Source organism: Solea solea, chromosome 2 (assembly GCF_958295425.1).
Source record: "Solea solea chromosome 2, fSolSol10.1, whole genome shotgun sequence".
In the NCBI taxonomy this organism is placed as follows: Eukaryota; Metazoa; Chordata; class Actinopteri; order Pleuronectiformes; family Soleidae; genus Solea; species Solea solea.
Window position 1 is genome coordinate 322501 of NC_081135.1, and position 14280 is coordinate 336780.

The following is a 14280-nucleotide window of genomic DNA, read 5'->3' on the forward strand; positions in this document are numbered from 1 at the left end:
ACACCCACACACACACACACACAACCACTCATCATTTGATTATTCAATTTTCCCGCTTCTCTTCACAGTCGACCAATCAGGCGTGTCCTGCTCTGAGGTCACAGCTAATGCCCTGTTCAGCATTTCCCATAATTCTCAGCGTGTGGCTCACAAGTGTCCTCAGTGCAGCAAGTGTTTTATTTACCGCTCGCAGGTGAGTTTAAATCAGTGTCATGGTCCTGACAGCAGAGGGCGCTGTTGTTCATGAGCTCTCTGACCTCAGGTGATCCGTCACCTGCGCACCAACAAGTCCTGCAGCGCTGCCTTGACCTCGGCAGGTGTTTTAAACCTGCAGGATCAACCGAGCCCTCCTGACGAAGAGCCCCGCCTCCCGGAGCCCCGCCTCCCGGAGCCCCGCCCTGTCAGGTCTCTGTCGTGTTTCCAGTGTAACGCCGTCTTCAAAACCAAACCCGAACTCCTGTCGCACCAGCGCAGCCACCGTGCGCGACCCGTGTACCAGTGCGGCCAGTGCGACAAAGAGTTCCACCACCTGTCCAGTCTGACCAATCACAAGCAGACGCACCTAGAGAAGGGCGGAGTCACCTGCGGCAGCTCCGATCGGGTGTTGGAGACGACGGCGGAGCGAGACGGTGGCCGCCTGCAGCAGCGTCCGCCCGACCTGACCTGCACCGTGTGCGAGCAGACGTTCAGTTCTCAGACGCAGCTGCTGCGGCACCTGCAGACGCACTCAGCAGAGGGCGCTGCGCCGCAGTACACCTGCCGCTTCTGCAGCCAGAGCTTCTCAGGTCAGTCCAAAACCAAATCCACTTCATATACTCAGTATTAACTTTACAGGTCTGGAACCAGACCCTGATCAACAATCTGATCCATTTTGCAACCAGATTCAGGGTCAGATCTAATTCACAGAGCTAGAACAAGAATCAGAACCATTTTGGATACTTTCCAGATCTAGAACCATGTTCATTTCACAGGTCTCAGACCAGATCCAGGATCAGGTTTACGTCACAGGTCTAGAACAAGATCCAGTTTACAGGTCAAGGACCAGATCCAAGTTCAGGTTTACGTCACAGGTCTAGGACCAGATCCAGGTTCAGGTTTACCTGTGACATAAACCAGATCCAGGTTCAGGTTTACCTGTGACATAAACCAGATCCAGGTTCAGGTTTACGTCACAGGTCTAGGACCAGATCCAGGTTTAGGTTTACGTCACAGGTCTAGGACCAGATCCATTATCCATGTGTGTCCATGTCTGTCCTCAGGTGTGTCCATGTCTGTCCTCAGGTGTGACGCAGCTCCGTATCCACCAGCGGTCTCACGCTCAGCGCTCGTACCAGTGCGACCTCTGCAGTAAGACTTACGGTTCTCTGACCGGTCTCCAGTCTCACCGCGCCGGCCACAGCGCCGAGAGCCGCTTCCTGTGTCCACAGTGCGGCAAGCGCTTCAAGACGAGGGACGGACTGGAGGGACACCTGAGGACGCACACGGGGGAGCGGCCCTACCGCTGCCCCTACTGTCCCAAAGACTTCACCGCGCTCGCCGGCCTCAACGTGCACGTGCGGCGGCACACGGGCGAGCGGCCGTACGTGTGCACTGTGTGCGGGAAGGGCTGGCCCTCTGGTGGCGACCTGCAGAAGCACATGAGGACGCACACGGGCGAGCGGCCCTACGTCTGCGCCGACTGTGGGAAGGCCTTCTCCATTTCCTGTCACCTGACCGAGCACCGCAGGATACACACGGGTAACTGTGTGTGTGTGTGTGTGTGTGTGTGTCCAGGTATTACTAATGTTGTGGGGACCTAAACCTGTTTACACAGTCACATTATGGGGACTTGTCTTCCTTGTGGGGACAAAAATCTAGTCCCCATAGCGTAAAGGACTACATTTTAATGTGAATACATGTTTTATGGTTAAATTGAGGTTAGGATTAAGATTAGGATTAGGATTAGGCCAGTAGTAATTGTGGTATGTGTGTGTGTGTTGAACAGGTGAGAAGCCGTTCTCGTGTCCAGAGTGCGGTAAGTGTCTGCGGCGGAAGTTTGACCTGAAGAAACACATGTTGTCTCACGCCAGCGTTCGTCCTTACGCGTGCGTCATCTGCACAAAGAGCTACACACGCAAAACTCACCTGAGCCGACACCTGCTGACGCACAGCGCGGGCGGAGGAGGCGTCGCGGACCACACCTGAATCACACGTGGGGGCGGAGATAATCCTCTGTCGTGTGCGTGCACGGATTATCCTACATGAACACTTTCATAATAAAATGTTAAAGTCATCTGAGTGGAATCCATGCTTTTATTCTGAAAAGCCGGTGACTCGGCACCTGTGGTGAACACGCCTTCAACAGGTGCTGCTCATGCTCAAGACAGGAAGTGATGGAAATGTAAGGTGGTAGACAGGAAGTGATCAGTGGTAGACAGGAAGTGAGCTTTATTTGCATAGTAAGAACAGGAAGTGAACATGATTAGCGCGGTCTTCAGTCGTCGTCGCCGTCGTCATCATTACCCGACTTCACGATCGCTTTCTTCATCCAGCGGGTCATCCTGAACACGTGAGTGTAAAAGCCGTACTTCGCGTCGCGGTCGCAGCCTTCGCCCCAAGACACGATGCCAATCTGGTACCAGCGGTTCTCTGCCGGGTACTGCACACACACACACACATACACATGAGTGGTAGGTAATCAGATTACTATAACCCGATCATCTCCTGGTTCACACCTTCATCACAAACGGTCCACCGCTGTCTCCCTCGCAGGCGTCTCCACGCAGACTGTCCTCTGGTCTGTAACCTGCAACACACACAATCATGTGTTAGCTCTGAACACGGGGGGCGGGGTCTAAAAGGGCGGAGCATGCTGCGTGTTTTACCGGCACAGAACATGTTGTCTGTGATCCTGACGGATGTGGAGCTGCGACACGTGCGCTGCTCCACGATCGGGAGGTGGATTTGCTGAAGGACTGTGGGTAAGTTCCTTGCTGCCGGGTTCCAGGTCTCCTTCAGGTTCCCCCAGCCGCTCACCCGACCCTTAAAACCCTTGCTCATCAGACTGTTGGGAACAGAGACCGCGTCAGCCACCGTGAACATGACGGAACCTGGCAAACATGTTTGTGTGGTGGTCTTACGCTCTGGCGACCCTCTTGCTGGGCAGACAGATGGGGAAGATCTCGTCGGAGAACGTGATCGGTCGTCTCATGTGCAGCAAGGCGATGTCGCGGTTCAGGTTCTCCTTCCAGTTGTACTTTGGATGCACGATGATCTCATCGATGGCCACAATCTTCTCGATGCCGCGCTCGAACCTGCAGAGGTGAGCAGATGTTTATGGTTCACAGTGAGGAGATCTTTTTACCGTGTGGGGACGGCGCGGTGGTCCTACTTGGTGCGGGAGTGTTTCCCCAGGCGGACCAGGATGTCGTCGATGGTGAAGTTCTTGTTCCAGGGCGGGTAGAGGATGCAGTGAGCTGCGGTGAGGATCCACTGGTCACTGATCAGACTGGCTCCACACAGAAGCTCCTGCGGCGTGCGCTTGTACAGCATCACCTGCCTGCACACACGTTCACATCATGTTACCTAGAGGGCGGAGACTCCGGTTGCCGTGGTGACAGTGCGTAGTTACCATGGTGCCGAGGCCACCTCTGCGTTGTCGCCGCCGACGATTCGCTGCTCTCGGTACGACTCCAGCAGCTCGTCCTCCTTCGAGTCCTTTTTGTTCATCTTCTCAAACAGGGGGCGCTGTCCACACTCTGCAGCACACAGTCATGTGCTCACCATCAGTGAACCAACCAATAACATGTAACCATGAGGTCAGGTGGGCGTGGTCGACCTTACCGCTCTCTCCTTTTCCAAAGCTGCGAACCTGAAAGAAGGTTTTCCGGTGTGGTCCAAGGACCGAGCGCTCCCTGTCGGTCTCCTCCGCCTGGTCCTCCGCCAGCAGTTGGTCCTCTGCAGCACAGAGACTCAGGTGAGAGGGGGCGGAGACTCACACAGGTAAGAGGAAGTGGGTGGAGACACAGATAGAAGGGGGTGGAGACTCACACAGGTGGGTGGAGACACAGGTGAGAGGGGGTGGAGATTCACAAGTAGAAGGGGGTGGAGACTCACACAGGTGAGAGGGGGCGGAGACTCACACAGGTAAAGGTGGGTGGAGACACACAGGTAAGAGGAAGTGGGTGGAGACTCACACAAGTAGAAGTGGGTGGAGACACACATAGGTAGAGGTGGGAGGAGACTCACACAGGTGAAGGTGGTTAGTTAAGAGTTATGGTTAATTAGTTTTTTGCGTTATTTACCGCAGATGTTCAGGTCACAGAAATCAACTGTGAGGTTTCCAGAAACCTCCACATAGCACCAGGGGCCCTCGGGGTCGTTGTCAGGGTTACGACACTTATTTCCCTGCAGGTTGACCTCAGGGAGGAAGTCCTTGCCCTGGCTGAGAGCCTTCACCTTCAGCGATGACCAGTGCAGACAGGTGTGTCCCCCCAGAGTCACCGCCAGGTCGCCCACGTAGTCAAGACCAAAGTTGGGAATGCAGTCCTGGGATTGGACTGGTTCAGGGGCCAGAGTGGGTGGGACAAAAGCCTCACCTGGAAGAACCAGAGGCAAAGTTTCATGGCTATGATGGTTACCGTGGAGACGTTGTGTCGTGGTCTATGACTGGCTGATACTTGCCACACACAGGGACTCGGCAGAGCTCTTTCTGGACAGTCGCGTCGCGAGTGAAACACCACGGTCCTTCAGGACGGTTGTCAGGGTTACGACAGAAGTTCTCTTTAAGAATGTCCATCTCCGACACGTTATACTCCCTACACACAGGTAACCAGGTAAACAACACACAGGTAACCAGTTAAACAACACACAGGTAACCAGGTAAACAACAGACAGGTAAAAACAAATTGGTTGGTTAGTTGGATGCATATTTAATTCTTGGTTAATCAGCTAGTTGGTTGGTTACCTACTTGTTGCTGGTTGGATAATAGTTGGTGAGTTAGTTGTTGACTTGTCAGTTGGTCAGTTAATTAGTAAGTGACCCACCTCATGATGGGATGTGGGAAGTTGTGTCTCCAGCTCTGACACTGTCGTCCTGATGATGTAATGTTGATGTTTCCTTCATAGTTCACTCCAGAGCCCACAACACACTCACCTGTGCACACAGACACACACACAATGGTTATATGGATCAGATCAATAGTGTCCATGTGACGCTGGTTGTGTGTGTGTGTGTGTGTGTGTGTGTGTGTGTGTGTGTGTGTGTTACCTTCGATACACTGTCTGATGACGTTGATGTTGTCTTGTGTTCTCGTCATTTGAGTTCCTTTACAGTCTGAAACACACACAGACAGCATGTGTGTGTGTGTCTGTGTGGACTTTGATGTTTGTCTAACCTGAACTCTCCACAGTTACACGTCGTCATAGCAACAGTTTAAAGTAACCTCATGTGTAAACTTAAATCAAACTTAAAATATTCTGTACGTAGCACAGCGTAGCGCTGCAGTTCTTACCCAGATACTTGACCCAGAACTTTTCCTGCAGAGAACAGATCACATGACATTAGTGCTGATGTTAGAGCGGCTGTGATTGGACGAGAAGAGGATGGGCGTGGTCGTACCGTTCTGTCTGACTGTTCGAACACCTCCCGCGCCTCCTCGTGGTCACACACCTCCTCCACACACTCCCGCTCCAGGTTCCCTTTGAAGACAACACACACCAGAGTCAAGAGCAGACAGACAGACAGGCAGACAGGCAGGCAGACAGACAGGCAGACAGGCAGACCTGGTTTCATCTCCTCGAACAGCGTGTTCGCTCGTCGACTCCGCACCAGAACCTGCGCCGCTCGCTGGCTGTTGAGGAAAACTACAGCGACAAACACACAGTGTGTTATAATTGTGCTGTGAGCGCCCCCTGCTGCTGAGAACCAGCCTGACAGAGGCTCAGTGAAAACCTCACTCACACAAACACACACACACACACACACACACTGCTGCCTTCATCACTACGTTCTAAAGTCTGATTCTGTAAAATTCAGCTTTTTAAATGATTTTTTCAGACTGACGTCAGTGACACAGAGTGACCACACGAGGCAGCAGCTAAAATCACTGGTTTTCTCTGTTTGGTGTGAGAGAGTGAGTGGTTTACGTCTTTCTCACAGTGAACTGACGCGAGTCCTTGGTGAAGTGGTTAAAAACCACGTTGTCTCTAACGCTCAAAGCTAACAGACGCAGTAAAGTGGTACCGTGGTCAGCGAGGCAGCCGGGCAGCACCAGCAGCAGCACCAGTGCAGCGGGTTTCCACAATGGTTCCACCATGATCCAGACCTGCAATCAGAACCTCAAAACCAGATCCAGCAGACGCCGTCTCCTTGTCTCCTCTGTGTCTCTGTGGGTCCGTCTGACTCTGTGTGTGTGGGGGGGGGGTGGGGGGGTGTATTGACCGAAGGGTCAAAGTATGAGTGTGGACATGTTTACTCTGATGTGCAGGACAAGCACGCTGTTCTGATGTAGGACACATCAGCAAGACCAGGTCTACAGGAAACTGAGCAGGTTTTTAGGGAAAGTGTGGTTGTTTGAGGTACTGCACACACTCACACACTCTCCCACACACACACACTCACACACACACTCTCTCCCTCTCCCACAGAGTGTGTGTGTGTGTGTGTGTGTGTGGGGGGGGGGGGGGGAGAGTGAGTGGTTGACAAACCACTCACTCTTTTTGTGAGTGAGTGGTTGAGTGTTGAGCGTACCGCTGTCCCTGTGAGTCGGTATTGATCGTGTGAGTCAGCACAGTCAGAGTAAATATGTGTTTTACAGATACAGAGGTGAAGGCCTCGCAGCTGACCCTGAATCCTGAAGCTTCTCTGGACCGTCTAACGCTCTTCTCCTCGGCCTCAGCGACCTCACTGGGCTGTCATCACTGTTTTCTGTCGCTCCAACTGTCTTTTATTGTGAAGGAGCAGCAATTTACAGTGTGTTGACAGCAGGCTTTTATTTTGAAAACACTGTCTCAAAGATAGTCTTTTATTGTGAGGGAGCAGTAACAGGTCTTTTATTTTGAAAATACTGTCTAAGACAGTCTTTTATTATGAAAGAGCAGAAGCGGTTCTTTTATTTTGAAAATACTGTCTCAGACAGTCTTTTATTGTGAAGCAGCAGTAGCACTTCTTTTATTTTGAAAATACTGTCTCTAAGGCAGTCTTTTATTGTGAAAGAGCAGCAGCTGTGGCCGCTGTGCGTCACTGCAGTGACGCGCCGCCTGCAGCAAGAGGCGCCGGAGAGCCCGAGCTGCTGTTAAAGCACAGTAGAAGAAGAAGGAGGAGCAAAGATGGCGGCAGCTAGCTCAGCGTTACGGGTGGATCTTCTTCCTTCAGACCCGCTGTTGCACGTCTTCTCCTTCCTGGACTTCAGAGACCTGGTCCAGTAAGTGTCCCGCACCGGAACCAACGACACCGACTAACCGCGAACAACAAGAACCCGTGTTTGTAAACGAAAACAAAAACCAGAAGACGAGGCGGCGTTAGCATCAGGCTAACAGCTACTAAAAACAACAACACAAACGTAAAAACAGTCTTATCAGACGCATGTCATTGACGTCACTGGTCGCGTGTAACTACATTAAAAACGATTGTGAATAAACTGAAGCTCGTTAGCTTAGCCTGTAGCTTCAGACTGTTTTAACGTGACTGATCTTATTTTCTTTAAGTTCAAGTCGACTCTCAGTGAGTCGCTGTTGTCACTTATAAACGCACGGTCATTTCTTTAACGCGTTAAATGTGAAGACTTTTATTGGACAACGTTGTTTTGGAGTGTTCCTATTAATTTGACCCCTCTCTAAAGTGTTAACGAGCCACAGGGAAGTATCAAGAAGAAGAAATATCATCAATATAATTGTTGTTGTGTTGTCTGTCTCTGTGTGTGTGTCTGTCTCTGTGTGTGTGTCTGTCTGTCTGTCTCTGTGTGTGTGTCTGTCTGTGTGTGTAGCTGCAGTTATGTGAGCAGGAGGTTGAACGAACTCTCCAAACACAACCTGCTGTGGAAGTTCCTCTGCTGCAAACACTGGCTGCTAACAGAGTGAGTCAATCAATCAATCAATCAATCAATCTGTGTTTGATAACTCGTGTCGTTGTATTGATTGTTTGTGTGTGTGTGTGCGCAGTGCGGACCGTGTGCAGAGCGGCGTGTCCTGGTTCCGTCTGTTCAAACAGAACTACAAAGACCTGGGACGCTACATCCAGCACTACGCCACGCTGAGGCAGGCGTGGGAGGAGCTTAAGAGCTTCCTGCAGCAGCGGTGTCCGCGAATGATCGCGTCGCTCAAAGGTGACGCAACTGTCCGTCTTTAAAGCTTCAGGTTTTCTGTGTGTGGTTGACAGTACACACACACGTGTGACACAAAGTGACCACACGAGGCAGCAGAGGAGCAGCAGCTAAAATCACTGATTTTTCTCTGTGGACTTTGGTGTGGGAGAGTGAGTGACATTGATGTTAATGCTGTGTGTGTCCTGTAGAGGGCACCACAGAGGTGGAGTTGAACACCATGGAGGCACAGATTGGCTGCAGACTTCCAGACGACTATCGCTGCTCGTATCGCATCCACAACGGACAGAAGCTTGTCATCCCAGGGTCAGTGTCTCCCCACGAGGCCCCTCCCCCTTCAGTCCACCTCTCTGACCACTTCCTGTCTGTGTGTGTCCTCAGGCTGATGGGAAGCATGTCCTTGTCCAACCACTACCGCTCTGAGGTGCTGCTGGACGTGGAGACGGCGGCGGGCGGGTTCCAGCAGAGGAAAGGCATGAGGCACTGCCTGCCGCTCACCTTCTGCTTCCACACCGGCCTGAGCCAGTATGTGGCGCTGCAGCCCGCAGAGGGACGCAGGAAGTTCGAGAGCTTCTACCCTTGCCCTGTACGTACCCTTTCAGAGTAAGAGCTCTGCAAAGAAATCGGGGGGGAAGTGTGACGTGTTGGCTTTGTGTTTCAGGATCAGACGGCTCAGGATCCTTCAGCCATCGACATGTTCATCACAGGTGAGAGATGTCTGTGTGTGTGTGTGTGAGCGGTTTACAAGCTGTAATGTCATGTGACTGCATGTAGGGGGCGTGGCCTGTGTGTGTGTTGTGTTCAGGTTCCTGTTTCCTGGAGTGGTTCACCACCTACGTTCACAACGTGGTCACAGGAGAATATCCGATCATCAGAGACCAGATCTTCAGGTAACACACACACACACTCACACGACAGCATGAAGGACAGGTGTGACATCACAGCGCTGACGTCCGTCCGCAGGTACGTTCACGACAGCGGTTGCGTGGCGACCACCGGCGACATCACCGTCTCCGTGTCCACCTCCTTCCTGCCAGAGCTCTCCTCCGTTCACCCGCCGCACTTCTTCTTCACCTACCGCATCAGGTACGAGCGCCCGCACGTGCACACACGCCGCGCGCGCCACAACACTGCCCGCGTTCTGGTCACGTGACGTCTCTTTCAGGATCGAGATGTCGAGCGGCGCGTCGCCCGACGCCGCGTGTCAGCTCGACAGCCGCTACTGGAAAATCACCACGTCTGACGGAAACATGGAGGAGGTCCAAGGGCCCGGCGTGGTCGGTATGCTGCTGACATCACACGGCTCCTCCCTCTGGACTTTGATTGGCTGAGACAAGCAGCTGACAGTGTGTGTGTGTGTGTGTGTGTGTGTGTGTTTCTGCAGGAGAGTTTCCGGTCCTGACTCCAGGAAAGGTGCACGAGTACGCGAGCTGCACCACCTTCTCCACGCCGTCAGAGTACATGGAGGGTCACTACACCTTCCACAGACTCGGTAACTTTATTGTGAAGGAGTCCATAAACATACATGTCAATCATTTCACTTTGATGTGGAGAAACATGTGATCATGTGACTGCAGGAAGTCCCATTGTTTTCTTTCTTTTATTGTGAAGGTGCAGCATTTTGTCTACAACAGTCTTTTATTGTGAAGGAGCAGCCTCACCACGTCTTTCATTTAAACAATACTTTAAAAAAATCAGTAGCAGGTCTTTTATTTTGAAAATGTTGTCTCTAAGATGGTCGTTTATTTTGAAGGATCAATATCAAGTCTTTATTTTGAAAATACTATATCTAAGACAGTTTTTTATTGTGAAGGATCAGTAGCAGGTGCTTTATTTTGAAAATACTGTCTGAAAATCAATTTTTTTATTATGAAGGAGCGGTAGCAGGTCATTTATTTTGAAAACACTGTCATTAAGATGGTATTTTATTGTGAAGGATCAGGAGCAGCAGGTGTTTTATTGTGAAGGACCAGTAGCAGGTCATTTATTTTGAAAACACTGTCTCTAAGATGGTATTTTATTGTGAAGGATCATTTGCAGCTCTTTAAACTGCCAGCAGCAGGTGTTTTATTGTGAAGGGTCAGTAGCAGCAGGTGTTTTATTGTGAAGGAGCAGCAGGATGTTGACCGTGTGTTTGTGTGTGTCAGTGAATAAAGAGGAAGTGTTCCAGGTGGCGATTCCTCGCTTCCACATGGTTTGCCCGCCGTTCAGAGAGCCGACGGTCAGAACGGTAAATCAGCTGATCATGACGTCCTCGTCTTTGTGATTTGTTGGCCCCGCCTCTTTCGCCCTGACTCAGACAGTGTCTCATGTCTGCAGCGCAAAGCCACGCCCACCGCTGTGCCTCCTCGCCGCGACGAGGGCGACAGAGAGGACGACGAGGGCGGAAACTTCGGCGACCTCCGGGGAATCAACATGGCGGCGCTGGAGGGGGCGTGGTGCCCCCGACACATCTGACCTCTGACCTCAGGATTGATGCACTGACTGCAGGGGATTGTGGGAAATGTAGTGGACTTTTCTCGCTGTTTCTCTTTCCTTTTTTTCCCCCCGTCTTAATGTAAACCGCTCTGACAAGATGGACGCCGCGGTAACCATGGAGACGCTTTGTTTTTCACTTTTCTTTGAAAAGTCGGGAGCTTTTGTTTCCGCTGCAGGAACCGACCACTGATCCATCGCTTATCGTTTTAAACGGACGACGTCTGTGACGGCGCCCTCTGCAGGAACACAGGGACGTGTGACATCACTCAGTCACGTGTCGTTAGCATCGTTAGCGTCCAGTTCCTGCGGTGGAAACCTAAGTGTCGGGCAGAGCCTGAACTAACTGGGCTTTTATTTTGAAGGAGGCCTCTTCCTGTTTTTGTCTCCCCCTCCTCCTCCTCATCATCGTCGCTCTGCTGTGATTGGTGGGTTCTGTTTAGGCTCAATAAACAGGAAATGCTCATCGACGCCGACTCATTGTCAACAGGAAATGATGTCATCACTTTGGTCCCCAGGGACACTCCAGCGTCGTGAGTGGCTCGTGTTTTGACGTAGACTGTCGGGAACAAACGCATTTGAACGTTGGTTTCTTCTTCTGTGTGTAAATAAATGTTTTTCACCGTGACGACCGTTAACTCTGGTGCAACTAAACTAAGCTAGCGAAAAATTGTGTCAACAGAACGTAGCATTAAGCTATGACAAAAAACTTTACCATAAAAGTACAGAACTGTAGCAAACGCTAACTGCTAACTGGCCATAGTGGTTCATGTTATAAATGCTAACTGCTTAGCAGCTACTACATTAGCCACCGTGACCCCTTAGCAGCTACTACATTAGCCACCGTGACTACTTAGTAGCTACAACATTAGCCACCGTGACTACTTAGCAGCTGCTAACTGGCCATGGTGGCTCATGTAATAAATGCTAACTGCTGAGCAGCTACTACGTTAGCCACTATAGCAGAAATAGATTAACCTAGCTTGACTAAAAAGACTTCAGAGCCCTTCACAATAAAAGCGTCATCCTTGACGTAACAAACTTTATTTAAAAAACTTTAACAGACAAATGTGATGACGAGTAAAAATGTAAAGGTGGTGTAAAATAAAGGATGACATCACAGGTCACATGACAGGAAACATTGTGTCTTCCTTCAGTCGTCGTCGTCGTCATCCTCCTGTATCGACCTCGCCACCCCCTTTCGTTTCCTTTCCCCTCTCGTCTCCTTCCTCTCCTCTACCCCCTCCTCTGCCTCCTCTTCAATCTCCTCCCCCTCCCCTCTCCTCCCTGGCGCTGCTCCTCCCTCCTGCAGCTCCTCCTCCTCTCGGGCGTTGCAGCGGCTGCAGTGTCTCCGTAAGCCTCCCAGGTGCTGGGACCTGAAGCAGCAGAAGGGGCAGGCGTACCTGCCCGGCCGGTGGGCGGAGCTTACGTGCTGCTGCAGGCGACTGGGCAGGAAGAAGCTGCAGCTGCAGTCTGTGCAGCGGTACGGGTGATCCACGCTGTGACTCCGCCCCACGTGACTGATGACGAACCCTGAGGGGAGGAGGAACACCACAGGTGTGACAGTGTGAGGACTGAGCCCACTCCCACCCACACACACACACACACACACACACTGCTGCCTCCATCACTGAGATCTAATGTCTTTTGTCTCTTCGGTGTTTAAATCCATGTTCAGATTGACGTCAGTGACACAGAGTGACCACAGGAGGCAGCAGAGGACCAGCAGCTAAAATCACTGATTTTCTCTCTGGGCTTTGGTGTGGGAGAGTGAGTGAGTGTGTGTGTGGTTTACAAACGTGAGTCTCACAGTGAGATAAAGACGTGATCATGTGACTGAAGCAAGTCTGTTACCTTTCAGCTTGTTTTTCCAGCCACAGATCTGACACACGTAGCGGTTGGAGATGAAGCTCACCACCTTGGCGAGCGCCTCCTCCTCATCGCTGCCGCCGCTCGCCGTCAGTCTGGGCGTGGCGTCGGCTTCGCGCCTGATGGCCTGGTTGGCGTAGGTTTTGGGGACGGCGTGTTTCTTGACCACGTGGTTGAGACCCAGGACTTTCATCTTGTTCCTGAAGTCACAGAACAGACAGTGATAGAAGGCTCCGTCAAACATCAGGACACAGTCTCCGGCTTCAAGGTCCGGTTTGGCCACCTGCTGCCTCTGGGGGGCGCCATCTTCCTCATGTGTCTCCTCAGCCTTCTCCTTCAACTCTTCACCCTTGTCCTCCATCTTCTCGTCTTTACCTTTGACCTCCATCTTCTCGTCTTCACCTTTGACCTCCATCTTCTCGTCTTCACCTTTGACCTCCATCTTCTCGTCTTCACCTTTGACCTCCATCTTCTCGTCTTCACCTTTGACCTCCATCTTCTCGTCTTTACCCTTTACCTCCATCTTCTCGTCTTTACCCTTTACCTCCATCTTCTCACCTTTGACCTCCATCTTCTCGTCTTTACCTTTGTCGTCTATCTTCTCGTCTTTACCTTTGTCGTCCATCTTCTCCTCCTCACCTTTGACCTCCACCTTCTCCTCCTCACCTTTGACCTCCATCTTCTCGCCTTTACCTTTGACCTCCATTTTGTCCTCCATCTTCTCGTCTTCACCTTTGTCCTCCACCTTCTCGTTGTCTCCGCCGAGCTTGTCCTTGTGTGCGTCCCTCTCGTGCAGACAGTGCGTGGTGATGATGTGCGTGTAGAGCTTGGTGAAGTCGCGTGTCGTGTAGAAGCAGTCGGCGCAGTGGAACAGCCGCGCTGTGCTCTGGTAGATCAGGATGTTGCCTAGGCGACCGAACGCCACGTGGTCCAGGTGGGAGGGGTGTGACGCTGCGATGTGGGACAGCTGGTGGGCGTGGCTCTTGGACAAGTGGCCGCAGTAGGAGCAGCGTAGGTGAGCCGCGACGCCACCGCCCACCTCGCCGCGGGTGTGGATGATGACGGACATGATGAGAGCTGGACAGGAAACACACAGGAGTGTCAAAATAAAACATACAATTTCTCTCCGATTTAAATTAATTTTGTCTGATAATTTACAGCAGGTTGTGCGAATTTTCTCAAAACATAAACACAGATTGATCAATTAATCAAGTAAACATTTCATACCTTAGTGTCAGACATTAATTTCATAGACAATTTACCAGAATATTTCAACATTTAACTTAAAACTGGACATTTTCCTAATGAGGTTTTGGTGACACTCTCTAACTCGGAATTATTTCATTATTTTCTTATGAGGTAAACACTAAATATTTTTTTTTTAAATAAGTATTAAGCTGAATAAACATTAGCATCTGTGCAGTTGTTTTTAAATAACATTTGTATCTTCAGCTCCGCACAGAACTGCCAGAATGAATGTGTATGTGACTTTGACCAGACTCCATTCATTTTCTGACTGTTTTCTAAAATAAATTCAAATAGTAGAAACGCTGCGGCTCCTGTTGAACTGGGACGTGTCCGGTTAGTCAAATCACGGTTTCCCACATCATTCCGGGTTAGTCCCGGGATTATTTCC

The 14280-nt window shown here is 51.1% G+C and overlaps 3 protein-coding genes across 7 annotated transcripts in view; 2 read left to right on the top strand and 1 right to left on the bottom strand.

Annotated features, from left to right (window-relative positions):
* The window catches only part of zgc:171422 (uncharacterized protein LOC100001353 homolog), a 6793-nt gene extending 4521 nt beyond the window's left edge, over positions 1-2272 (top strand). For all 4 annotated transcript variants that reach the window (XM_058618760.1, XM_058618733.1, XM_058618741.1 and 1 more), the window contains exons 9-12: positions 69-193; positions 263-785; positions 1282-1737; positions 1985-2272. In XM_058618760.1, coding sequence (XP_058474743.1) covers positions 69-193; positions 263-785; positions 1282-1737; positions 1985-2184 — 1304 coding nt within the window. In that variant the 3' untranslated portion in view covers positions 2185-2272. The remainder of the gene's footprint in view (positions 1-68; positions 194-262; positions 786-1281; positions 1738-1984) is intronic.
* Positions 2273-2410: 138 nt separating this feature from the next.
* On the bottom strand, positions 2411-6396 carry f2 (coagulation factor II (thrombin)). Its single transcript, XM_058618825.1, has 15 exons — positions 6224-6396; positions 5764-5844; positions 5600-5679; positions 5493-5517; positions 5249-5314; positions 5026-5134; positions 4663-4796; positions 4284-4577; positions 3823-3936; positions 3611-3737; positions 3371-3538; positions 3120-3293; positions 2865-3043; positions 2715-2785; positions 2411-2638 (listed from the first exon to the last, which is right to left on the bottom strand). The coding sequence occupies exons 1-15, from the start codon at positions 6294-6296 to the stop codon at positions 2474-2476; spliced, it is 1860 nt and encodes a 619-aa protein (XP_058474808.1). The 5' UTR covers positions 6297-6396; the 3' UTR covers positions 2411-2473.
* An 869-nt stretch (positions 6397-7265) lies between these two features.
* Positions 7266-11902, top strand: fbxo3 (F-box protein 3). 2 transcript variants are annotated; one of them, XM_058618957.1, is made up of 12 exons: positions 7266-7403; positions 7965-8054; positions 8140-8303; positions 8492-8606; positions 8682-8886; positions 8962-9007; positions 9106-9190; positions 9264-9386; positions 9466-9581; positions 9685-9792; positions 10448-10530; positions 10620-11902. In XM_058618957.1, the coding sequence occupies exons 1-12, from the start codon at positions 7309-7311 to the stop codon at positions 10755-10757; spliced, it is 1368 nt and encodes a 455-aa protein (XP_058474940.1). In that variant the 5' UTR covers positions 7266-7308; the 3' UTR covers positions 10758-11902. The 2 variants fall into 2 exon arrangements, 1 of the variants encoding a protein (XP_058474940.1); XR_009234015.1 differs by lacking the exon at positions 10620-11902 and having other exon boundaries at positions 9466-9577.
* The last annotated feature ends 2378 nt before the right edge of the window (positions 11903-14280 follow it).